This window comes from Aspergillus ibericus (assembly GCF_003184845.1).
Source record: "Aspergillus ibericus CBS 121593 unplaced genomic scaffold BO80scaffold_36, whole genome shotgun sequence".
Taxonomy (NCBI): Eukaryota; Fungi; Ascomycota; class Eurotiomycetes; order Eurotiales; family Aspergillaceae; genus Aspergillus; species Aspergillus ibericus.
The window spans coordinates 319,145-342,764 of NW_020292134.1; the positions used below are offsets into that span (position 1 = coordinate 319,145).

At 52.8% G+C, this 23,620-nt stretch overlaps 8 protein-coding genes across 8 annotated transcripts; 5 read left to right on the top strand and 3 right to left on the bottom strand.

Annotated features, from left to right (window-relative positions):
• Positions 1-435: 435 nt before the first annotated feature.
• BO80DRAFT_457475 (putative 60S ribosome biogenesis protein Rrp14) lies at positions 436-3,371 on the bottom strand (the record flags this gene model as incomplete). The annotated part of the gene is made up of 6 exons (XM_025722231.1): positions 436-1,932; positions 2,045-2,128; positions 2,263-2,400; positions 2,718-2,796; positions 2,851-3,073; positions 3,137-3,371. The coding sequence occupies 6 exons, from the start codon at positions 3,369-3,371 to the stop codon at positions 436-438; spliced, it is 2,256 nt and encodes a 751-aa protein (XP_025572753.1).
• Positions 3,372-5,722: 2,351 nt separating this feature from the next.
• Positions 5,723-6,384, top strand: hel10 (putative high expression lethality protein Hel10; the record flags this gene model as incomplete). The annotated part of the gene is made up of 2 exons (XM_025722232.1): positions 5,723-6,027; positions 6,084-6,384. 2 exons carry the CDS (start codon positions 5,723-5,725, stop codon positions 6,382-6,384), a joined length of 606 nt encoding a protein of 201 aa, XP_025572754.1.
• Positions 6,385-8,012: 1,628 nt separating this feature from the next.
• On the top strand, positions 8,013-9,529 carry BO80DRAFT_387791 (mitochondrial 37S ribosomal protein uS2m). The gene is made up of 3 exons (XM_025717063.1): positions 8,013-8,090; positions 8,155-8,352; positions 8,422-9,529. The coding sequence occupies exons 1-3, from the start codon at positions 8,060-8,062 to the stop codon at positions 9,273-9,275; spliced, it is 1,083 nt and encodes a 360-aa protein (XP_025572755.1). The 5' UTR covers positions 8,013-8,059; the 3' UTR covers positions 9,276-9,529.
• Positions 9,530-9,605: 76 nt separating this feature from the next.
• Positions 9,606-12,195, bottom strand: BO80DRAFT_387794 (putative alpha-glucosidase; the record flags this gene model as incomplete). Its single annotated transcript, XM_025717064.1, has 1 exon — positions 9,606-12,195. The coding sequence occupies one exon, from the start codon at positions 12,193-12,195 to the stop codon at positions 9,652-9,654; it is 2,544 nt and encodes an 847-aa protein (XP_025572756.1). The 3' UTR covers positions 9,606-9,651.
• A 285-nt stretch (positions 12,196-12,480) lies between these two features.
• BO80DRAFT_495657 (putative MFS transporter) lies at positions 12,481-15,166 on the top strand. The gene is made up of 12 exons (XM_025723961.1): positions 12,481-13,456; positions 13,510-13,607; positions 13,661-13,723; positions 13,771-13,823; positions 13,876-13,947; positions 13,998-14,111; positions 14,161-14,428; positions 14,475-14,496; positions 14,541-14,638; positions 14,688-14,752; positions 14,805-14,840; positions 14,892-15,166. The coding sequence occupies exons 1-12, from the start codon at positions 12,934-12,936 to the stop codon at positions 15,103-15,105; spliced, it is 1,626 nt and encodes a 541-aa protein (XP_025572757.1). The 5' UTR covers positions 12,481-12,933; the 3' UTR covers positions 15,106-15,166.
• A 342-nt stretch (positions 15,167-15,508) lies between these two features.
• On the top strand, positions 15,509-18,332 carry BO80DRAFT_361755 (putative C6 transcription factor; the record flags this gene model as incomplete). The annotated part of the gene is made up of 13 exons (XM_025716025.1): positions 15,509-15,568; positions 15,768-15,799; positions 15,855-15,914; positions 15,984-16,086; positions 16,132-16,404; positions 16,508-16,619; positions 16,674-17,004; positions 17,051-17,174; positions 17,227-17,242; positions 17,296-17,395; positions 17,442-17,461; positions 17,516-17,639; positions 17,699-18,332. 13 exons carry the CDS (start codon positions 15,509-15,511, stop codon positions 18,330-18,332), a joined length of 1,989 nt encoding a protein of 662 aa, XP_025572758.1.
• A 462-nt stretch (positions 18,333-18,794) lies between these two features.
• BO80DRAFT_361843 (putative mitochondrial carrier protein (Ymc1)) lies at positions 18,795-19,913 on the bottom strand (the record flags this gene model as incomplete). The annotated part of the gene is made up of 5 exons (XM_025716033.1): positions 18,795-18,825; positions 18,881-19,509; positions 19,562-19,698; positions 19,746-19,757; positions 19,808-19,913. The coding sequence occupies 5 exons, from the start codon at positions 19,911-19,913 to the stop codon at positions 18,795-18,797; spliced, it is 915 nt and encodes a 304-aa protein (XP_025572759.1).
• A 362-nt stretch (positions 19,914-20,275) lies between these two features.
• Positions 20,276-23,585, top strand: BO80DRAFT_412811 (translation initiation factor 2). The gene is made up of 3 exons (XM_025718032.1): positions 20,276-20,329; positions 20,390-23,243; positions 23,290-23,585. The coding sequence occupies exons 1-3, from the start codon at positions 20,306-20,308 to the stop codon at positions 23,439-23,441; spliced, it is 3,030 nt and encodes a 1,009-aa protein (XP_025572760.1). The 5' UTR covers positions 20,276-20,305; the 3' UTR covers positions 23,442-23,585.
• Positions 23,586-23,620: the final 35 nt, after the last annotated feature.

Sequence of the window (23,620 nt, forward strand, 5' to 3'; positions counted from 1 at the left end):
CTCATGAGACTTGCTCGTCGTCTGCTGGCAGGGACGAGTCCTGATAGACAAACAAAAGTTGCGGATAGACAAAATTGCAGACAAAAGCTATTCGAGTTCCGGGATGGTCAATCGCATCTTGCAATACATCTGAGATCAAACATTGTACGTGAGAGTAGAGAATAAACAGAAAGACAAATTGCTTCGTGAGATTCGGTATATATGCACAAAATGAACAGAGAACCTCCAGAGTAACTCCCCAAACACCGTTTCTCCAATGCCCGCACTCCTCAACTTTTGTCTCGAGCTCCGGCTCAATCTGTAGCATCACCACTCTGGCTTCCCTTTTGTTCTTCCTTTTTCGGCCCATTCTTCGGTGCATGTATGTACACGCTGTCAGAGGTGGCGGGTTGTTGTTATTACATTTTGACGGGATGTCCCTGCAGCCGACATTGCTTATTTCTTTCCCCCAGACTTGGCCTTGAAGCTGCCTTCAAATCCGGGTCTGGACTTCTTCTTGCCCCCAGTCTGCTTCTTGCCACCACCGCCGCCCTTGCCCTTCTCTTCCCGTCGCTTCCGGAGGTTCTCTTCGCGTTTCTGCTGTCTCATATCCTTGCCCTTCTTGACGGCATCCAGGCGCTCCTTCCATTCGCGCTCCGACTTCTTCTTGGCCGTCTCCTTGCGCTTGAGGGCCTTCTTTAGCAATGAGGTGTCGTCGCGGACTCGCTCGCCATGCGCCCGCTTCTTCGCATTCAGCCACATATCCTTCTCCTCGATATCGGCACGCTTCTCGTCGTCCATGGCGGCAAGCTTCGCCTTCTTGGCCTCAACGGCCTTCAGCGTCGCGGCGGGGTCTTTGGGCCCTTGACTCTTGTGTTGTTCCCGGACGTTGGAAAGGGTAGGGTCAGCGTGTTGACCGTCTGCGAAGACAACACGGCCAAAGGCGAAGTTGTTGTTCGAGCCAACAGAGTCAGCCGGGGAGCGCGGGGATGCGAGGAGGGATCCGGAGCCGCCAGGAGAAAAGCGTCGGGCCATGGCTTCATCCTTCGCCCGTTGCTCCTCTTCCCTAGCTTTCTGGCGCAGCTCCTTCTTGTGTGCTTTGCGTTGCTCGGCTTTTTGGCGTCGGGCTTCGATGAGCTCTTGGCGGTTTCTGGCGGGCTTGCCATTCAGCCCGTCCGCATGGCGAGCTGCGCGAAGCTCGTCGAGCCGCTTCTGTAGCCGTTGCTTCAGCTCATCGGGAGTAGCCTTGAGAGGCTTTGGTTCGGAGCTTGAGGAAACGGTGCTATCTCTGGGAGGAATAATAGAGGATATGGAAGAGCTGCCGGATTGGGGATTGGAGGCATCGAACCCAGAGTTCGGGGTCGACGCAGAGGACGACGGTTGTTCTTCTTGTTCGGCGCTGAAATCGAGCGAGAGCTCTTCGGCGGGGACGCCGTCAACACTTTCGTCGTCGTCACTATCATCGTCCTTTTGGTCTTGATCCTTAGTCTTACTGGCGGGGGTCAACTCGGATTTTTGCGCGGCCTCTGCCGCAGGGGTCTTGGTCTCGGTTGGCTGTTGCTCGGCTACCTTGGCCTTCCTGGCAGCTTCCTTAACCTTCTTCTTCTCCTTCTGGCTGGCTTTCTTTTGAGCTTTCTTCTCCTCCTTCAACTTCTTGCGCGCTTCGGCGTCCTCGGCTGACTTGGCGGGGGTGCGGTCCGGATTGGCGGAATCCTCAGCTTGCTTCTGCTTCTTCGTGGTCGCGTCGCCTCTTTTCAGTCCTTCTTTGGGCAATTCGGAGCCGAGTTCACCGCCGTCAGAGGAGTCGTCCTCATTCCGTTCTTCGTCACGTTTACGCTTCCGGGCGTTTTCGTCCATCACATCCTTGGCCGATTTGGCGGAATCGGGGTCCAACTTCGCCCGCTTTGCTTCACGGGCCTGCTCCTTGGTTTGCTTCTTCCGCTTCCATTGATCCTATTCCCCGCATCGCGGTCAGCCAGGCCTTGGGTGCCGCATTGGGACAAGGGAGAAAAAAAGAAGGGTGGTGGAAATTTTTGCACCGAACAAGATGGGACGAGTCACATACACTGCCATCTTCGCCGTAGTAGAATTTGGCCGGGATCAGCGACAGCAAACCGTCAAAGGCCTGGGCATGGCTTCGCAGCCGTTCCTGAGAAGAAAAAAAAGAGGAGGTCAATCTCGTGATCGGGCTAAGTGCAATGCACGGAACAACACACCTCGATATCATCCATCCTGCAAGAAACAGAGTGACTGCGGACCGTCCAGGGGTTCAAGCCGTTATACCGATAACGTACTGGAGGTTGAGGGATCTTTGGGCAACGCTCGGTCGAAGTAGCGAAGGCCGGCGATACCTCGAAAAAATTGGGTGGGCAGGTTGAAATCTTGGCGCTCTGTCTCCGCTCGGTTGTTCACCGCCCGCACCTTTTTGTGGGCCTCGGCGCTGGGGGTTTTTGCTGCGCCGATCGATCAACTGGCGAATGACTACGGAGTATCAGTGCTACAAGATATCTACTACAGTTGATATCTGGGGGACCCCTCGCTCCCTGTCATCATTCCATATATCTATACATCATCCGTATGCTTGCTCAACAAGCTTGACCATCATGCCTCACGTCAACTCTATACATATTGTCATCACATTCATTCACCTCCCACCACATCCGCAGGGAAGGCTGGCTTCCAGAACATCCGGTACCAGACCATGATGATTACTCCTGAACATTCAGCGCAGATGGCACATCCAGTCCAGGACATCTTTCGCTTCGAATATCGGTGATATTGTCATAAGGGTACGGAATGGTCCAGATCAAGTCGAACCTAGATAGGACATTAGTAACCGGCCCAGCCCAAAACCAAATATCCCTAACTCACCGCTCATCAGGGTACTCCGGAGGGTCATCATAGCCCAGCGCTTGAACAATCTCCCTCATCTTGCTATGGCGCCAGGAAATCAATATATTCCCGGTTCCCTTAAACTCGCGAATGCGTTGCGCCACGCATTCCACGCGATTACGCTTGCAAGATGTATCGACAGGAAGGCTGAGGTCCGTGGCGACGGGGAATACGGTCTCATAGGAGCGCCTATGCTGTCCGCCTAATGGTGTAGGAAATGGATTAGCATGATGCGGAAGCAACTGTGGCATGCGCTATGGCTTACGCGAATTGATCTTGGGCGCCATCACATGGCCAATGCTATAAGGCGAGGTCACACCGAATAAATCCCGGAGACACTCTGCGCGTTTGAAGCCATCTGCGTTCAGTCCGCTGTCCTCGGGATCCGGAGGCTTCTCCCCATGGCGGATAAGGTAGACTGTCGGAGGACTAGGTATGGAAGCTGAGATTACAAGCGGAGCCCCGAAAGAGAATAGGCATAAGAGAGAGGTGAAACGCATCTCAATCCAAGACTATACACGTTCAAAGGTCGCTTCTGAATGCAAGTGCAAGGTCAGGAGTCCTCCGGTGGAGAAGCGACCTAGAGTCGAGGAAAACTTTCTCTGCTCCATCCTGGGAAGGTGCCTCGATACTATATAGATACCCAATGGTGCTCTAAAGGACCCATATTACGGTTGCACGGTGATATGTGGGGTAGAAAGATCATCGGACTGTCAAGCCCCATGCACCAGCGCTGCAATTCTGACTATGAGCGAATTTTTAGGATCAACTGTGCGTATGTAGGAAGATCCGGGGTCGTGGATGCTGAAACTCCCTCCATACGTGGACGCAACACTGTCGGTCAGGCGGCTACCCACCGTTGAGGCATCGTTGAAACTATAACCTTAAACCGGACAAATCTGTTGGTCATCGCTGCTGGCTGATGAAGTCAGATGATGATTGATTTATTAGACCAAAGTGCCGTTCTGGTGAGGACCTTGGGAATATCAACGACCAAAATCTTTTGCCGCGTAAGGGGTAATGGCCGCCATGTGCAACATGCTCCATTCCACCTTGCATTTTGCGTATTTAAGGGGTGATAAGGCTGTTGCACTGCTTTCTGGGTGCAAGCTTTGGATCTTGGTGTGATAAGGTTTGATAGTTACTGTTGGGTTGGTATGTAAGCAGATGATGTCTAGGGTGGGTGCAGTCCCTGGATTAGTATATAACTAAACAACCCCCCAGCTCTGCGGAAATTTACTACCCATGATGACCACAGTAATCTTCAAGTATGATGGTGAGGAATACCTTGACAGATCTCCAGGCAAGATAATGTCCAGGCTATTGCATTTGAGTACGGAGTATTACGCCTTTCCTTCAGTCTTGCTGCCTACGCTTGACAGACTTCAAGGCAGGACGCTGTCCCTGTTCCTGTCTGCTCCCGCCCGATGCCAGCAGAAACCCTGGTCTGAGGCTAACCTCGGAGGATGGCCCGAGGATTCTAGAATGACAGTCGACAAGGCTGATTCGGCCATTTGTGTTCCATCGACGGAGTACGGGCGCATCATCGCTATCTGATCACCTTCGCAGTGCCCCATCGCCCGAGCCCGAGCCCGATCTTTCCAAGCCTCAATCAATCGCCAAGGGTCCAAGATAGGAAATCCAGCAGCCGGACCGGAACCAGTTGCGAGCGGACCACTCACAGTCCGAATTCCCTCCGGATCCCTCCACTGCTGGTACGTGTTCGCAGCATTAGGTTACGTAGGCGGACGTAATTTTGGCACTAGTGGATGAAAATAATGTGTCTGCCTGCTAATGCTGGTCGTCTGGACCCCAATAAGGAACCCTTACGGAGTCCGGCAACCACGGAGGGAAAAGTAGGCGCGATTCCGACATCCGGAATTCCCAGGAAAAAGTTCATGGCTGTGGTTTGTGTTTTTGTCTATCGGTTAGAAAATCCCAAGTAGATTCAAGGTCGGATCTGTCCAATGGATTCGGGGAAGGGAATACCCGTATTGCACGGGTATCGGCATCACGCCATTATTAATAGCACAGCCTTACTGTTATGTGCACAGGAAGAGCCCTCAGCCACTATGAGGCTGTGTATCAGCCATAGGGATCTCGGTAGGACGTACTATGGTATTATGGTACCATGGTAACGTCACCGATGCATCTACCCGTGTTAACTCCGAGGTCAAATTAGCTGCGCGCTTACGGAGTAAAGGGAAGGAAAGGGGGCCAAATGTAACGTTATGCGTATCATGGTAACTGCATAACGAGGAAGTACTTCTGACTGATATTACTATACATAGATAGTAGAACACCGTTGAATTGCCACTGCCTGGCAAAAGCAAAAGTACCAAGCTGATCCCCAGGTTGGCGGGGAGCAATTCCGGCAAGTCCGATCAACAGCAGCCGGCGCTCATCATGAACACATGGCACAGCCACCCCGCGCTGCATAGTGGCGGGGATCTAGTGATTCCGTACAGCATCAGCCTCACAACAGCCACAATGCAGACGGTTACCAGCCCACCACCAGGCTAATGGGGTCCAATACTGTCCAGCCCCTGTCCATGACGGCGCTGTGACTGACCAGCGTAATATTGTCCCGTGTTTCTCACTGGGTTCAGGTCTTGGCGCAATGGGGGCTTCATCGAATCTTGGTGGGGCTCCCTCCCTGGGCGAGTCAGCACTGCGCCTGCTCAGCCCTGCAGTGCCAGATCACCTTATCAAGTGGCCAAATATCCCACTATAAAAGCCTTGGGAACCCCTCGTTCGGTCTTTCCTTCCATCATCTTACCAAATCCACATTCCTCTTTCTTCCTACCATCACACCCCAACCCAACCCAACTAAACCAAACACATCATAACCATGTCCGGATACGACGGCTACAACAACCAAGGAGGCTACTACGGCCACCAGCAGGGAGGCTACAACCAGGGAGGCTACAACCAGGGTGGTTACGGCCAGGGCGGCTACAGCCAGGGCCAGGGCCAGCAGGGCGGATACCCCCAGCAAGGATATGGCCAGCAGGGTGGATATGACCAGTACAACCAGCACGGCGGCCAAGGTGGCGGCAGTGCCAACGACTACTACGGCGGCCAAGGTGGCCAGCAGTCCCAGTACGGTGAGGGCCAGTACGGTCAGCAGCAGTACGGCCAGGACCAGCGTGGCGAGTATGTTTATCCCCTTCCTATTATTTGTTCGACTTCCAGCTGACTTTTTTCGCTAGATATAACCAGGGTGCCCCCGGCGGAGCTCAGGAGGGTGAGCGTGGACTTGGTGGTGCCATTGCCGGTGGTCTGGCGGGCGGATTCGCCGGTCACAAGGCCGATCACGGATTCCTCGGAACCATCGGTGGAGCCATCATGGGAAGCATTGCCGAAGACGCCATCAAGAAGCACAGGAACAAGGATGAGCAGCACCAGCAGGATTACCAGAGCGGCCATGGTGGTTACCCCCCTCAGGGTGGCCCTCCTTCCCACAACGGTGGTAGCATGATGGACCAGCTCGGCGGCTTCTTCAAGCGATAGACGGCTTCTTTTTTATTCTACACCGATTCCTTTCCATTGCTTAACGTTACGAATTCCCTTCGACAACCGTGAATGAATTTTCGACATTGCTTCGTTCGGCCGGCCGGGTTTTAAGAATTATTGAACTACTTTGTTGCTACTCCTATTATTGAGATCGTTTTCCTGTGCATACCTGGTGCGGATGAAACGTTTTAACTTGATACCGATACTGTATTCAGTCTAGCTAGCTCTCTGTGATGACCTTTACGAAGAACATACAGTCTTTGGCTTCATTCAATTGGTGCCCTGTCGTAAACGAATCCGTAGATGCCAAATTCCGCAAATCTTGTTTCTGAAGACTTCAAACCCGTTCCATCTCATCATGTGCAATAACAGATCATCCCTTCCGCGCTTGATCCTCGCGCATTTGAGTTCACCATGATGTTGGATGAGGGGCTTCAGGTGGCGGGGTGAAAGGCTCGACGACGACCCAACCCCACCTTCAGCGTTTCATGCCGGAAAATATTCATCCTTTCCTTTTCCTCCCGATTTTTCATCCCCGAGCCCAACCTACTTCCTTTAGACAATATGAGGTGTTAATTATTATGTATTACTATTAATTTCGGTCTATGACGAAGATGGCAAAGTTCGGATTTGCAATTCCACACTTTCTGGGGAATGGTCCCCGCGTTAATCTATCTTAATCCTACACTTGTTTTTGTTTTTCTCACTTTTAGTACTATTACTATCGAGGATAATTAATAACTCCAGCAAACATACCTCCAGAATAGTACACCGACTTGACTAACAAATCCAACTTACATACCTACCTACCTGCCACGACCCCTCCCCTCCCCTCCCCCTCAGTCAGCAAGCGGGAAAAGATCATCCCACAAACTCACAAACACACAAATGACCTAACAGATCCGGACAAGGATTCATAAGCCATGCACATCCTAGCCAATTGGTTGCCTTACCCGGGGTCGAGAAGGTTCCATCGTGGCATTTTGTGCGTTGGCAATGCTTGGCCGGCTGCCTTTTTTGCCCGTTCAGGGTATGGTTTGATACAGAGGTTGTAGGGATAGTGGTGTGTTTGTTTGTTTGCTTTAGGGGATGTGTTTGCGGGGATGAGGGATTATGAGGGATTGGTTGGGTTGGGGGATTGCTGCGTAGGTTGGGTTTTTTGCGGGAATTGTCGGATGGGGTTACGGAGTACTAGGTTCTGTTGTGGTATGGGTTGTATTTCTTGTATTGGGTTAGTTGTTTGTGCTTGCTTGGTGAAGGTGTTTGGTATGGTGAGTCCTAGGTGGGTTTATGGTGTCGATAAATCATGGCGTATCTCATTGCGTTGGAGTATTGTTGGATTTACTAAGAGGCATGCATGTGCGAGGTCGGCGACATCGGAGCTATGGAATTTACTACTTCGTAGTATGGTTAAAAGTGGCGTCGTAGGTGGCATAGTTCTCTTTGAGAGTGACTAGTAGAAGAGAATGTCCATGTTACCTGACAAGATGAACAACACTACGGAGCACCGATCGATCGACGAATGACTTCCCCGACATCTAAATTTCCGTAAATGGCTTAGCGCAGTTCCGGCCTCAGGCACAGTCGCGCCAAGCCCGACATCAAAAGTTCGAGCGGAAGATTCCCTTGGAACAGCTGCTATAGAACAGAACTCCGGCCAACACAAGACAATATGATTGTTCGGCAACTATGTGTGCGGCAAAGTAAGATTCCAAGGCATCAGATATCATGATCGTGGACTTTGTGCTGATTCTCTTTTCAATCCAGGCCGCCAGCTCCGGGCTCTTCCCCGTCAGTCGCGCATTCTGGCCCGATTCTCTTCGACCGAGACGACTTTCCAGACCCCCGTGCAGACCACCTTCGCGGAGCCTGAATCCCAATCAGAGACGCCTTCGCCATATATCCCGGTGCCTGAACCCGTCCGCACTGAAGCAAATCAGAATTTGGACAAGGGCCTGGCTCGAAGTTAGTACCGCAGCCGCATCGTTAGGCCGTGGCTGCTCGAATGGAAAGCTAACCATCCGTCTTTTTCAGAGATCCAATTCCACAGCCTCGGTAGTGATGTAGTCGGCGCCTATCTGCCAAAGAGCCTCCTCAACTATCCCCCGAAAGCCGCCGATGTTACCCTTGAAATGCTCCTCGCGAACCAGACACACCTCGGGCACTCGACGTCCCGCTGGAACCCTCAGAACTCCCGCTACATCTTCGGTATCAGGGAAGGCGTTCACATCATCTCCCTCGATCAGACGGCGGCTTATCTACGACGTGCGGCCAAGATCGTGGAGGAGGTCGCGTATCGGGGTGGATTGATTCTCTTTGCGGGCACGAGAAAGGGACAGAAACGGATCGTGGTCAAGGCTGCGGAACTGGCTCAGGGATACCACATCTTCGAGCGCTGGATCCCTGGTAGCTTGACAAATGGTGAGCAGATCTTGGGCCACTGCGAGAAGAAGATTGTCAACGGCCTGGATGAGGAAGTGAAGATCTGGGAGGAGGAGCTGGCAGAATATCATGCCCTCAAGCCCGACCTGGTTGTTTGCCTGAATCCCATTGAGAATGTTGTCCTCTTGCACGAATGTGGTCTCAACAATGTTCCGACCATTGGTATCATTGATACGGACGCCGATCCGACCCGTGTCACCTATCCCATCCCTGCGAACGATGACAGTCTGCGGGCCGTGACGTTGATTGCTGGTGTGCTCGGAAGGGCAGGACAAGCAGGCCAGGAGAGAAGATTACAGGAAGCCCGGGAGGGTCGCGTGACATACCCCTGGATGAAGAGTCTCCGTGTTACTGCGGAAGAGGGAGACGCCTCAGGAGTGATGCCCTCCGAGACGACTACTGAGCCTGCTCGGAAGTCTAGGACCGCGAGGGAAGATGATGACTAGAGTTGGAGTCTTGACAATTGTTCTTCTTGATATCGGTCTGCCTACTGTGAACTTTGACTGGGATGTATTGTATAGGACGCTGTAAATTTCATTTTTCCCTGGTGTTATCATGTATCAACAATGCTATTGAATTATCTTCTGGTCTTAGCTACTGCCGGATCTGGCGACCGTGTGTCGGCAAATCTTCTCGATTCGCTATCCTGAGGCTTGCTGACGGTCATGGTCTGAACGCTAACACTACGTGCAGGTAGGTCTACATCGGTGACAGCAACCATTTAATCTGAAACTCATTTTCTATAATTTCGGACGCTTCTAACCCTTATGACGATACAGTGACATTTCGAAACCCCACATATAATGCTGAAACCAAAAGACCCTATTTCTTCAAGGTATACACCACCCGGCCCCGAGAGTCCTTGCCCTTGTATTCCACAGCCTTCCCAATATCAGAAACGACGCGTCTCTCATCACCGTTGTGAAGGATGATATCAAGTTCTTTCCAAGCAGGAACAAACCCAGATTTCTCATCCCGGGTGAATCCAACGACGACCTTCTCTTCTGTGGAGCTATAGCTGATAGTGTATTGTGAGATGCTCGGGTTAAGCGAGATTCCATCGTCTTCGAACCAGGCAGTGCTGAAGACCTGTCCATGAGAACTGGCACGGGGTGGAAAGATTTCGACTCCTCTGTAATCGTCGATCTCTTCCACGGCCACCGAGGCTGGAGTCTCATCGCCGGGCACCCTGGTATGGATGGGCTTGCCGACGGGGATAGCGCCACCGATCCTGGCCAAGAGGGGGATGCTCTTCCTCCATTCGGACGAGACTTCAACCCATTGGCCGGAAGCGAGGTAGTTGTACGGCTCGTTCATGTTCACATATCCAAAGTCGAACTGATCATTTGCCTTTCGGGGTAGGTACATCTTGGCAACGCTCACACCAGGCTGGTAGACGCCTCCGACCAGGATGGTGTCACCAAACCAGAACTGCTCATCCCCAGACTTGAGTGCCTTTGTCCAGACCTCTGGGTCGGATTCATAGCCCCAGCCTACCCAGCGTTGGGGTGGGGATGCGGTCAGGTGGCTCTCCAGGCCGAGAGAGTAAATATAGGGGAGGATCTCGTAACGACGCTTAATAGTGTCCCTGACAAGAGGTGTGATCTCGGGGTACATCCACGGCTCGATGACCTCTCCGACCGAGCTGTTTCCGGGAGAGGTCTTGAAGCAGTTGATGGCGAAACGGGGGGAGTGGATGCCCAATTGGATCCATCTGAGAAGCAGTTCGGGCGAGGGCTGAGGACCTTCAAAACCTCCGATATCATGACCGCAGCACTGCAGGAGTGAGATGCCTGCGCTGAGGGACAGAGCGTTTGCTCCCTTCATGCTTTCCCAGCTGGTAACGTTGTCTCCGCTCCAGGTGCTGGCAGCGTAACGCATCGTTCCTGCGGTAGCACTCCGGGTCAAGACGAAAGGTCTTTGATTGGGTTCGAGGTTAAGCAGGGCATCGTGGGAGGCTTTGCCCATGAGCTCGGTGTGCATGGCACGACCCCAGAGTCCGACAGTGTTCTCAACACCCTTTTTGGCGGCATCGGAGACGGTAGGCTCATCCAGAGCTAGCTGCCAATCATCGTCCGGAAGCGTGTACTCGTTGTTATCATTCCACATGCCATCAATTCCAGCGCGCTTCAAGCTTTGAACTCCGTCATACCACCACTTGAATGCAACGGATGAGGAGAAGTCGATGTGGCATCCGTCACCTCCGGTTGCGCCTCCAGCACTCCACAGTCGCATATAGCCCGGCTTGTTGTCTTCAGGGTTCTTGAAGAATCCATTTGCATCAACAAGTTTCTTGAAATCGGGGTGCGATGCGAGCAGGAACGGCTTGATGTTTGTGAGGAGGCGAATGCCCCGAGAGTGGTACTTGGCAATCCATTCTTCCGGGTTGGGGAAGCGGTGCTTGTTCCAGGTGAAGACATTGCGGACTTTGGGTTCCGTTTCCGCGATGGAGTATCCGGAGCTCATTTGGTGTGCAGAGCAGGGAATGCCGTGCTCTTTGAGCTTGTCCGCAAATTCCATCAATCCTATATGCGCAGGCGGGTCATCAAGCATGGTGTACTTGTACCCGCCTGAGATGTACCCATATGCCCATCGGGGAACCAGAATGGGGAGACCGACCAGCTCTGCATAGGATCTCACAACATCCTTAAGGGTCTTTCCGACAATCAGGTATTGCTCGAGACCACCGTAGTCTTGACGGTAGGTTTTGAAATAGCCCCAGAGGCCGTCCACCTCCGAACCGACGGACCAGGTTCCTCTGCCGTGCGTTGTCGAGAAGATAGCCACGCATCCATCAGGAGAGGCTTTGATTAACAGCGGAATGTGCTTGTATAGAGGGTCGGTGTTGTAGACGTCATATCCGAAGCTGTCTGTGGCCGAGAGCTGGAAATGGCGGCCGGTGAGATCCATGGGAGCTCTCTTTTCTCCCAGTCCAACATGGAGAGCATCACGGTCATGCTCTGTATAGTGCGCGACGCCAGTTGCGTCCGCGACATAGGAGCGCAGAGGCAGATCACGATACAAGGGTTTCTTCGAGCCCTTCCATGATAACGAGACGACCGGAGTGTTGGTCCACTCAATTGAGGCTGTGACATCTCCCACTTCAATGGTCTTCTGGTTCTGGCCACTGGTTGTCGATACCTGGACGCCGTCCAGATTTGTCGCCGGCTTGATCACACTGGGATAGGGAGGAATGGGGTGGGTTGCAGATGAGAAGGTGACTCGGAATAGGTTTTCACGGATTGGTTCAAACGAAAATTCAAAGGATCTCTCTTGCGGACTTGAACGAAGGTATACAGAGGAGGGATCCTGAGTCCCAGCAGGGGACTCTTGATAGCTCTTGGGGCAGAATTCTTTTTGCGGCATGGTTGAGGGATTGAGAGAGTACTGATTCAGGACCGAATGGAGGACCAACTACGAGAGCGACCACGGCCTGAAATCCGCTCTATTTGAGTGATTCTACTTGCGTCTACATTTCTGGGAATTGCGTGGCATCCAGGGCCCCGCGTGGAGCTGTATACTCGGACATCGGGGCTCATTGCCGACAACTGCTGGGGCTCCCCCACACTGGCGTCCCCCGCGTCCTCGTGACAATTACAGGCGAAGCTGGGGGATTCCCGCCCATCGGCTATCACCCCCGAAACCCGAAGCTAAACGCTTTTTAACCTCGAATGTCTCCCCACGTCGGATTCTCGCCCTGCACGGTGATGCCACGGCTGGTTCGATTGGACGCACCGTCGGATCATGTCCGAAATCTTCCTTGTCATGTTGTCCTGTCGCGCTCTGCCGGTCTGGGGCCACGTTGACGCTAGGCTTATCATGGTCTGCGTAACGAGCCACGGCTCGTTGATTCGCTCCCGCATCGGTCTTGGGCTGTTTTGCCCGGGGCTGGGATGATTTCCCCACGGGGTTCTCCTGTTGTGGTATACCTTGGATATGCCTCCCAGAATTTCCCCGGGATTTGGGGTTTATCTTCCTTGGATTTCTCTTGGTCTTTGTGATCTTTGTTCTAATTGTCGAGTGTTTTCTTCCTACCCGAGAGCCCGTCCTCCTTAGGGCTATCTCCTTATAGCTTGAACACCGACGAAGAACATAGAAGACACAATGTCACACCAGAAAGGAGCAACAGCCGGCAAGGAGGCACAAGATGAACATATCGAGTCTATTGAACCCGCGCCCCGTCCGGAGCAGGGGCACCCACACGAGCCTACCCAAGACAAAGCCATGGACCTGATCATAGATGCGGGACAGTCTGCCATTCTCACCCCCGAGAACAACGCCCGAGTTCTCCGGAAGATTGACCTTCGGCTGCTGCCAATCCTTCTGGGGATCTATTTCTTACAGCAAGTTGACAAGTCCACTCTCTCATACGCGTCAGTCTTTGGTCTGGTCGAGAAAGCCCATCTCCACGGGCAGGAATACTCTTGGTTGGGGGCAGTCGTCTATTTGGTGCAACTTGTTGCCCAGCCTTTTGTTGCCTATATTCTGGTCAAAGTGCCATTGGGAAAGTTTCTGGCATGCACCACCTTTTGCTGGGGCATAGCCCTGACATGCATGACCCCGGCGAACAGCTTTGCGGGGTTGTTGGTATGTCGGATGTTCTTGGGTCTTTTTGAAGCTGGTATACGTGAGTATCCCCCGGGACGTGATGCTGGTTTGGAGCTAGGCTGAAAGTTGTAGCACCTGCGTTCATTGCAATTACCCAAATGTGGTATCGACGACGAGAGCAACCCGTTCGGCTGGGTTCGTGGTATGCTATGAATGGTGTGGTGAACATGGTAAGATAGCCTTCGATGCTTTCGTCGAAGGGTGCTAACACATCTTCTGATAGTTTGGGAGCCTGATAACCTACGGTCTTGGCCACATTGGTTCTTCAGTCTTTGAGCCTTACCAGGTTTGTATTCCCACTATGCTTGGAATGTAGGGTGCTGAGTTTATCAGATCATTTTTCTATTCTTCGGACTTATCACCATTGTTTTCTCTGGCGCTATCTTGTGAGTCAACCCTCCAAAATAAGTCTTGTGCGTTTCTGACCTTGCTATATAGATTCTGGATGCCAGACTCACCGATTAAAGCCAAGTTCCTTGAAGAGGATGACAAGCTCTTGGCCATTGAAAGGTATTACCATGCATCCACGACAGTGTGTCAGGTACTTACAGTATGGTTAGACTTCGTATGAACCAGCAAGGTATCGAAACTCACGAGTGGAAATGGGACCATGTCAAGGAGGCATGTCTTGACGTCAAGTCGTTCTTCTGGTTCGCCCTGATGTTTTCAATCTCGTAAGGACCTCTACTCCAAGCTCAAGAGCCACAACTCACGGAAATACAGTATTCCAAGCGGCGGTATCTCGACATTTGGACCGCTGATTATTGAAGCCTTTGGATTTAACCAATTCGACACAATCCTCTTCAACATCCCTTTCGGTGCAGTCCAGCTCATCGCAACCATGGGAGGAGCATGGCTGGCGACTAGCCTTAAGATGAAAGGGCCTGTCATAGCTCTGCTATGCTTGCCTGCCATTGCGGGGTGTGTGATGTTGCTACAGATTTCGCACAATGGGCATCACAATGGGGCATTGCTAGCAGGATATTACATTGTAAGTTTCTTTGACTTTCTGCATGACTTGGCTAACATGTATCAAGATCTCTGTCTACCCAGGAATCAGTATGTCTCCCGGACTTCACGCGCAACCACGCTAACGGACATAGCACCCTTGATCTACTCCTGGTCCGCAGGTAACACGGCAGGCGAGACGAAGAAGAAAATCGTGAATGGTGTTCTGCTCATTGGACAATGTGCTGGTAATGTATGTGAAGCGAAGCCCAGAGAGCGGCCCGGATACTTATCAGCAACAGGTCCTCGGTTCGAACCTATACACCACCAACGAAGCACCATTGTATAGACGTGGGCTTCTATCCAAGTAAGTCGACAAGCCCACACAATGACTTCTCCAATACTAATCATGACTCTAGCCTCGCAATGTTCTGCGTCCTCATCCTGCTCTGCCTGTAAGTTCCCCCCTCTCCGCTCCCATTAGATGCGCTATACTCACTCCCCAGATTGAACATGGCATACCTCTTCCTCCTCAACAAGAAACACGAGAAACAGCGCGTAAGCATGGGAAAAAGCGCCAAGATTGTCGACCATTCCATGCAAGTCGTGGGTGCTGTTCCAGTAGACAAACTCGAATCTCCTCAGCAGGTCCTGGGCGAAGATAATGCGTTCAAGGACCTGACAGACTGGAAGAACGAAGACTTTGTCTATGTGTACTAAGACAGATTAAGTCTTTCTGAGCAGGATACTCCAAAGATGTCAACATATGTCGTGAAATAGCAGTTTGTATAGCGTATAGCCTTGAATTAACCCACTGGATCCAAATTAATGTAGACATCCCCCTTAACCCTAAATATTGAACGAACCACTAAGTCCCAATCAATCTCCCAAATCACGTACGCCAACCAACCATTCCCTCAGCAAAACCACACACGTACACAACACGACAACCAATAAATACCTCTAGCCGTGCTTAGCCTCCGGGGTAACCCCGCAATCCCCATCTCCACTCCGACCCCGGACAACCTAACAACTAACCCATCCATTCCTTCAAGTTCCTCCCTTGCATACATACCATCCCCTTTTATTCAACCAACGCACCTAGACTACGCTAGATATCAACATGGATCTAGATGATGCCCCGTGCGCGGTCTCCGCTCCAATAGGGAAGAAGCGTATTCCGGTATGGTACACCTCGTCTCTTTTTTCTTAGCTGGGTGGGTGGGTGAGTGGCTGGCTGGCTGGCTGGTTTATCAGCTAATGCGGGTTATTTCTGGCACTTTTAGAAGGCGTGTAGTGCTTGCCGGCTGTCAAAGGTGAGTGTCTTTCTCCTTCAATGCGGAGGGGGATGGGTATTGATGTTGATGTTTGTGTATGGGTAGGTGAAATGTGATGGGAAGCGGCCGTGTACAAGGTACAATCCATAATGTGTGATTGGTATAGGGGGGTCCGCTAACAGACCTGGAAAGATGTAAGCGATCAAGAAAGCGATGTGTGTTTTTCGAAATCCCCAAAGACCCGGCTGTTGAGTATGCCTTTCTCTTCTTTTACTGTCCTGTGTGAGCGGCGTTTGTGTCGAGAGACTAATTCTAGTATAGGCGACTAGAAAACGTCGAAGCAGAGGTACAGCGTCTTCGGGGACAATTGGGGGAAATGCATGAGCTGTTGCGTCTTTATTCGCAGTCCGGTGATAATGCAGCGGTACGGAACCCATCCCATGGGCTGCAGCGGACGCATCCAGGAGAGATTGCCATTCCGTCTCCGACTCAAGTCATGTCTGATCCGGGGACCATGCCTGCGGTTCTTGCTGAGGGGTCGGGTGGGTTTCATCGAGGGGTGAGGTATGGTTTGAATCATCGAAATGGTGAGGTTCTTCGGTTCCAGGCTGCTCGTCCAGCTAGACAGAGACGCTCGGGGTTCGATATCAGGGAAGAGCCGATATCGGATTTTATTAGCAGGGGGTTGATGACGGTTGATGAGGCCATGTCTTGTTTTAGGACGTATGTGTATATGATCGATGTTGATGTCCTGGCTGCTGCTAACATGGCATAGGTTTTTTCAAGGATGTGTATGTGGTCCCAGATCGTCAAGGGTGCGATAATTTGTTCATGGGGCAGGTTAGGATAGGTATATCCCGGTTTTCGATCCAGCGCTGGACACGTTTACCTCCGTGCGTGCGCGCAGTAGCATTCTGCTTAATGCTATATGCACGATTGGTAGTCGTGTTGAGACAAGTACGGTCCTTGCTTAATCAGATTTGAGTACTGAGGAGATACTGATTTGGCTAGGCTCTGGATCACGGAACCCTGATTTATTGCATGCTGAGCTCAAAAGATCCATCAGTGTCGTTATTCAGAACAAATCGCTCAATTGTCTAGAATCCGTGCAGGCGCTGCTCATCGTAGCCTGTTATTCTGCCGAGAGGTCCCTGATTCTGTCATTTGCAGCCCGAATGGCATTGGATCTGGGCCTGGATGAGGCATTTGAGGAACTGATACAGAGACTAACGATGAAAGAGACGGAGGTTATCTCTGACAGGTCCGCTACATTAGACGAGGAAGAGCGTACCTTGATGCGCAAGTCTAGGACCTGGTTTGGCCTCCTGGTGCTCGATCATATGTAGGTTCTGCGCCTAGCCAACCATATCTCATGTTGATAATCTCAGATTTCACGTCGATGGGGGCAAGCCCCCTGGAATCCGGATGACGGGGAATGCACATCGATCTCGTATATTGCTTCGTCATGGCACATCCACGGTTTTGGATTTGCGTCTCTTCTCTCAGGTGGAGGTGAGCAGCCATTTTACTTATAACGATAGCAGCTGACAGTGCTTGGTGCTAGTTGAATGTCATACGTGGTAAGAATCTCAATCCTCTCTGTTGACTCCGACAGCCGTGTAACAAGCAGCAGCCAAGATCAACGACACCCTAGATGCCAAAGAAACTCTCGAAAGACCCGATGTCCCCGAGTTTGTGCACGAGGCCAAGGTGGACCTGGACCTCTGGTTCGAGTAAGTGATCCGCCCTAAGCATCTATCCTCCAACTAAGCCCTACAGTGACTGGCTACGCATCATCGGTACGCCTTCCCCCGTGCTCCCTACCCGACAGCATCCAACTAACCATCAACCAGAAAACTCCTCTTCAGCCGAACAAGAACGTCCTTTCCTCCTGGCGGCCCTGCGAGTCCAAAAATGCTGGGCCGAGTTAATCCTCCACTGCCAAGCGCTCCGCTCAATGGGCGTCGAAAACGTCGCGTAAATCCCCATCACTTCCCATATATCCCCATTGCACCCTCACTAACCCAACCAACCAGAGCCATGTCCCCCATCGAACGCACCCTCCTCTTAACCGCCAAATCCAGCGCCCGAAAACACCTCCGCCTCATCAGCCTCGAACCCGACTTCTACCTGGCCAAACTGAAATACGCCATGGATTTCGTCTGGGCCAAATGCGCCTTTTGCTTCCTACTGCTCCTCAAACTCTCCCGCCTCCTCCCCGAACGCAAAGAAGAACACCAGGAACTGCTCGACCACGGCAATCGTCTCCTCGACGAATTAACCCGCTCTACGACCCCAACTTCAACCCCACCCCAACCACTAATTCCCCCCGGCCCAAGCACAGGGATAGGTTCAGGCGCAGGCGCAGGAACAATCTACATGCAAATCCTCCGTCTCAGTATTGAAAAATACAGCCGAATCTTACAAAGACATCAAGTCCCATCTGCAGTCCCGGGCATATCCTCAGAAGAAGCAGAATCAGAAGCAGAAGTAACGACAACAACAGCACCCCCAACACCTTTCTGGGAACTCTTCGATGCGCAAACCGATCTGCAGAGTTTCATCCCTGAGCAATTCGTCCGGGAATGGGATTTCCCGGGATTGGATTTGTTTTATTTCCCGACGGCGTGGCAGGATTTTTTTGGGGATTTTAGTTCTGTCGTGGTTTGATTTTCCCTTCCCCCACTGCTTCCTATTTATGAGATGAGATGGGATATATATGGATATGAGCTGGATAAAGATGGAGATTTAGTTCCCCAGTAGCATTCACAGACAAAGAAAAAGAAGAAGAGGAAGAAGAGGAATAGGAATAATCATAAGCGGCCTGTTGATAACCTGAATTGCTCGCATCTGTCAAATACAGATGGGCTGTCTATAGACCACGCGAGACGAATACAAAACATAATGAAAATGATGAAGTCTAAGAGAAATTTTCCTCCAAGATGCCCTATTGAAATTGATGAAGCGGTGGAAAGATAGATAAATGAGGATATCGAACTCGGCTTGAGAAGAACACCGCCGAACTTGGACTTGGGTAGGGATGTGGATGGAATATGTGATGGGTATTAATTGTTTTTATTGATTTGATTTGACATGGTTTGACATGATTTGGCTGATTGGTTGGTTGATTGTTCAACCAAGGGCTCTCATGGTGAGCTCGACGCTGCGTAGGATTAGCCTCTATACCGGGAGACGGGGAAGAGAAGGGAAAGACATACACAGCAAAAGTGCCCGCAGACACAGGCATAGCCCTAAGCAAAGTAGGACCGATACCCTTCCAGAAGCCGGCGAAACCCTCCGCGGCATAAGTCTTCTTGAAGCAATCGGTCATGCTCTTGAACTGCTGCTGAGCGCCGAAACCATCACACTGCATCTTACTCTTGACGACATCAAAGGGGTAACTGCTCAACCAGAGAGCCTCACCCGCCAAACCACCATACGTCGCGACCTTGATGCTGGAGATATCCTCACGCTTGATGTTGTTGCGCTTGGCATCTTGGTTCATCAGGTACTCGAACGCCAAGAACCAGGTTCCGTAGGCCTGGGCTTCACGGAGGTACGTGACGTTCTGGCCGCGGAAGAGACCCTTGAGGACGCCGCCTTGATTGCAGAGCTTGCGGATGCAGTCGATGGGGCCGTTGTACAGACGGTCTGCGCCGTGGGGTTGGGTTTGCAGACGGATACGGACGTGCTCGATGGGTCCCGAGAGCACGGAGTTGGTGAGACCGGCGAAACTGCCGGCCAGGTAGTACTGGGAGTAAGAGAGAGTGCTGTCGGCGTATTTCTTCTTGTTGAGCTTCTCCAGACGTCTACGGGCTTCGTGGAAAGCTCCGAATTGTACACTGACCTGTGGGGGGTTAGTAGGGGTTGGAAGCCGGGGGAGGGGTGGGGGGGCTTACGCAGGCACCGATTCCGATCAACGGAGTCAAGGTACCCTTGTAGAAGGCAAAGGGGCCTTCGTTCTTGAAGATCTTGGTGGCACAGTCCAAGGCATTGGAGTACTGGGTGGTGGTTTGCAGGCGAACCTTGACAATGTCTGTTCATGTTAGGGGATTGATGCCTCGGGTTGGGAGAGGTACCCACCGAAAGGTTGTCCTGCGGGATGTTAGCTGTGCCTTCGATGAGATATGAAACTGAGGGCATACCGAGAAGCACCTGGGCAATTCCACCAGCAGCACCGGCGCCCAAATCCTTGACCATGCGGAGGGTTCCGCCGCCCTTCTGCATGTCCTCAAAAGCCTCGGACTCCATTGCGGGGAACTACTTGACACCCGGGAAACTGAACGGGAGGGGAGATGGGTCTGTAAAGCCGGATACGGGATGACACCAAGAGGCACAACTATTCTCTGCGGCCCGGGAACTGCAGATGCTTCAGACGACGCACAGAGAAGAAGAATCGAGCTTATCAGGGCGATGAGGAGGGCCTCTGCGATGTCGCGAGAATGCCGGCCTCCGATTCGGCGAGGGCGCCGAGCGCACGTGAGGCGGAAAACTGGCGGACCCGCGGACTTTGGGCGGTGGTCACGCTCCTGACTAAGATTTCTTAGTCAGCGGCGTACGGCGGATACCAGCGTTAATTACGCGGCGATGTTCTTCTCCGGAGTTTTGGCGCCGAGGGATTCGCTGTGAGCAACGACAACATCATGCACAGGCGGGCAGCTTTGGAAGTAAGATGACCCCATTTCTTGTCCGTGGTAAACCTGGTCTGACTGTCTAATTATCTCTAGCTATCCCGCCGTCACGGTGTCGAATGGTCGTGCGCAACCGCCCGCAGAAATGCTGCTTTCGCTCCGATAGTAGGCCTGGTTCCTCGCCGGTCCTTTCGAAGCTCGCTCCCCCACCCCGACTCCGAGCCTCCATCAAACAATCCGGGCGATTCAGATGCAGGTTCCGCTCCTGCCCCTGCGGCACCGAAGTTTGGTAATCGCTGGGGCAGCAAGACACAGAGACCGCTCGCGCTTAGTCCGGCAGAGCAAGCCATCCGAGACGCTTTAGTAGCAAAGCAGCAACAAGAGCAGCTGCGGCAGCAACAGGAGCGGCAGAAGCGGCAGCAGGAAGAGGAAAAACGAAGGGAGAGACAACAACGACGGAGGGAAGCCCGCCAGGCTCGCACGGAACAGCCGTGGCCAAGCACGAGATGGCGTGAGGGCCGTCCCCGACAGCCCAGGGAATCCGATCATCCCCCCAGGCGGCGTCCTGCTCCCCCCGTCGTTGAGGACGAGGAAAGCTTGGCTCTCCAACCCGACAAGTCACTCGAGATCACCATCAACAGAATACCCGAGCAGGTGCGGTCGACGAGTTGGAACTGTCCGGATTGTCAGAAAAGGTGTTCCGGGGAGCAGACTGTCTGCCCGTGTTGCAAAGCAGAGAGACCGGTCTTGCTTGCAAACCCAAAACGACCGTGGGCCCCACCTCGCTATCGTAGGAGCGAGGAGGATGCCGTGAAGATCCGGAGATTAGGCCCGTCAGGTCCGGAGAAAAAGGATGACGATACGGATAAGAACCTCGACCGAAGGGAAGTAGCCTTCCGGGAATATGCGGCAAGCGTGGGACGATTCGCTGGTGCACGGCCTGTGTTCGACCTTGACTTCGAGGAAAAAAGACGAGCCTCCGAAAACAAGGAAGCGAGTGCAGCAAAGAAAGAAAAGCCGAAGTCTGATACGGAAGACAAGCAGGCAAAGCCAGCCAAGCCCAGTGACCCGTGGGCCTGGGATGCGTCATCCTTGAAGAATATTAGAATACGACACGACGATGATGTTGAAATAAGGCCGAAGCGACGAGACAATCGCAAGCAACGGGAGACGGGGAGAAGCGAGGAGGATGAATTCGACGAGGACGATGAGGCCGAGCGCAAGAAACGTCGTGAAGAGAAGAAACGCTTGAAGAAGGAGAAGGCACGCAAGAAGGAGTTGCAGACTGCCGCTCCTAGTCCCTTGTACCTCCCTGAGTTCATCAGTGTCAGCAACCTGGCGGATGTGATTGGCGTCCGCCCCGCACAATTCGTCCAGCGGATGGAGGATATGGGCTTCGAGGATGTCACCTATGACCATGTCCTTGATGCCGAAACCGCCGGCCTGATTGCCACGGAATACAACTACGAACCCATCTTTGACAATGGCGAGGAAGATTTGATGGCGGCGCCGGAGCCGGAAGACAAATCGAGCCTGCCCCCGAGGCCCCCAGTTGTGACGATCATGGGCCACGTTGACCACGGTAAAACCACCATTCTGGACTGGCTTCGCAATTCCTCCATTGCCGCGTCCGAGCACGGAGGTATCACGCAGCACATTGGTGCGTTCTCCGTCGCCATGCCCTCCGGAAAGACCATTACCTTCTTGGATACTCCTGGCCACGCAGCATTCTTGGATATGCGCCGTCGTGGTGCGGACGTGACGGATATTGTGGTGCTCGTGGTAGCGGCAGATGACAGTGTTAAGCCCCAGACGATCGAGGCGATCAAACACGCTACCTCTGCCAATGTCCCGATCATCGTTGCTATGAGCAAGATGGACAAGGAGGGCGTCAACCCCGAGAAGGTCAAGCAGGATCTGTCGATGCACGATGTGCACGTCGAGGATTACGGTGGCGACGTGCAAGCGATTGGAGTGAGTGGTAAGACCGGCCAGGGAATGCTGGAGCTTGAAGAAGCCATTGTTACTTTGTCCGAGGTGCTCGATCACCGGGCCGACCCCAACGGCAACGTTGAAGGATGGGTGGTCGAGGGCACAACGAAGAGCTATGGCCGTGTGGCCACGATGCTTATCCGGCGCGGTACGCTGCGACCGGGAGATATCATTGTTGCGGGCACCACCTGGACGCGTGTGCGCACGCTCCGCAATGAGGCCGGCGTCGCGGTTCCCGAGGCCACACCGGGCATGCCGGTGGAGGTGGATGGCTGGCGAGAGCAGCCCGAGGCGGGCACCGAGTTCCTGCAGGCTGACGACGAGCAGCATGCCAAGGAAGTCGTGGAGTACCGGATGGACAAGGTCGAGACACATAAACTGAGTGAAGACATGGCCGCGATCAACGAAGCGCGTCGGGAAAAGCTGGAGAAGCGCCGTCAAGAAGAGGCGGGCAAGAAGGTGGAAGAGACTGCACCATCCGGCCCGAAGCCGGTGCAGTTCATCATCAAGGCCGACGTGGGCGGCTCCGCCGAGGCAGTCCTCAACTCGGTCACTGCAGTCGGCAACAACGAAGTGTATGCCAACGTGCTTCGCTCCGAGGTAGGCCCGGTCAGCGAGTTCGACATTGAGCACGCGGCTACGGCCAATGGCCACATCATCTCCTTCAACATGGCCATCGACCCCACGATATCCCGGATGGCCGAGAAGCGCGGCGTGAACATCATGGATCACAATGTCATCTACAAACTCACCGACGAGGTCAAGAGCATCCTGAGTGAGCATCTGCCCCCGAATGTCACCCAACGGGTGACCGGAGAAGCCGAGGTCGGACAGGTCTTCGAGATCTCGCTCAAGGGCCGCAACAAGACGTTCATTGCCGGATGCAAGGTGCGCAATGGAACCATCAACCGGGCCAAGAAGGTGCGCGTGCTGCGCGGCCAGGAGACAATCTACGATGGTAAGTCCGCCGCCTTGCTCTTAGTACCCTTAACTGACGACAACAGGCTCGATTTCATCCCTGAAGAACGTCAAGAAGGACGTGACGGAAATGCGCAAAGACACGGAATGTGGTATCGGCTTCGAGGGCTGGACCGAGTTTGCGGTTGGCGACCATATCCAGTGCTACGAGGAGATTTACGAGAAGCGATACCTCTAATCAACTCTTTGACTTTGGATTGTATTACTACTTCATACCCTCTCCTTTATGTCGACATCCCCCAAAGCATGACCCGGCGCGGTGGAGGACCTTTCTGTACCATATTCCCCTTGATATACATAGACACCTACCTTCTTCCCACTCAGTGACTCCGTAACTATTTATAGAGTACGGCGTAA

Coding starts and splice junctions, on each gene's coding strand:
- BO80DRAFT_387791 (XM_025717063.1), top strand. CDS start 8,060: ATGATTGTTCGGCAACTATGTGTGCGGCAAA. Junction 8,091..8,154: donor GCAACTATGTGTGCGGCAAA/GTAAGATTCCAA, acceptor TTTTCAATCCAG/GCCGCCAGCTCCGGGCTCTT. Junction 8,353..8,421: donor GGACAAGGGCCTGGCTCGAA/GTTAGTACCGCA, acceptor CGTCTTTTTCAG/AGATCCAATTCCACAGCCTC.
- BO80DRAFT_495657 (XM_025723961.1), top strand. CDS start 12,934: ATGTCACACCAGAAAGGAGCAACAGCCGGCAAGGAGGCACAAGATGAA. Junction 14,429..14,474: donor TGCTAGCAGGATATTACATT/GTAAGTTTCTTT, acceptor ACATGTATCAAG/ATCTCTGTCTACCCAGGAAT. Junction 14,841..14,891: donor GTCCTCATCCTGCTCTGCCT/GTAAGTTCCCCC, acceptor CTCACTCCCCAG/ATTGAACATGGCATACCTCT.
- BO80DRAFT_412811 (XM_025718032.1), top strand. CDS start 20,306: ATGCACAGGCGGGCAGCTTTGGAA. Junction 20,330..20,389: donor ACAGGCGGGCAGCTTTGGAA/GTAAGATGACCC, acceptor AATTATCTCTAG/CTATCCCGCCGTCACGGTGT. Junction 23,244..23,289: donor CCAGGAGACAATCTACGATG/GTAAGTCCGCCG, acceptor TGACGACAACAG/GCTCGATTTCATCCCTGAAG.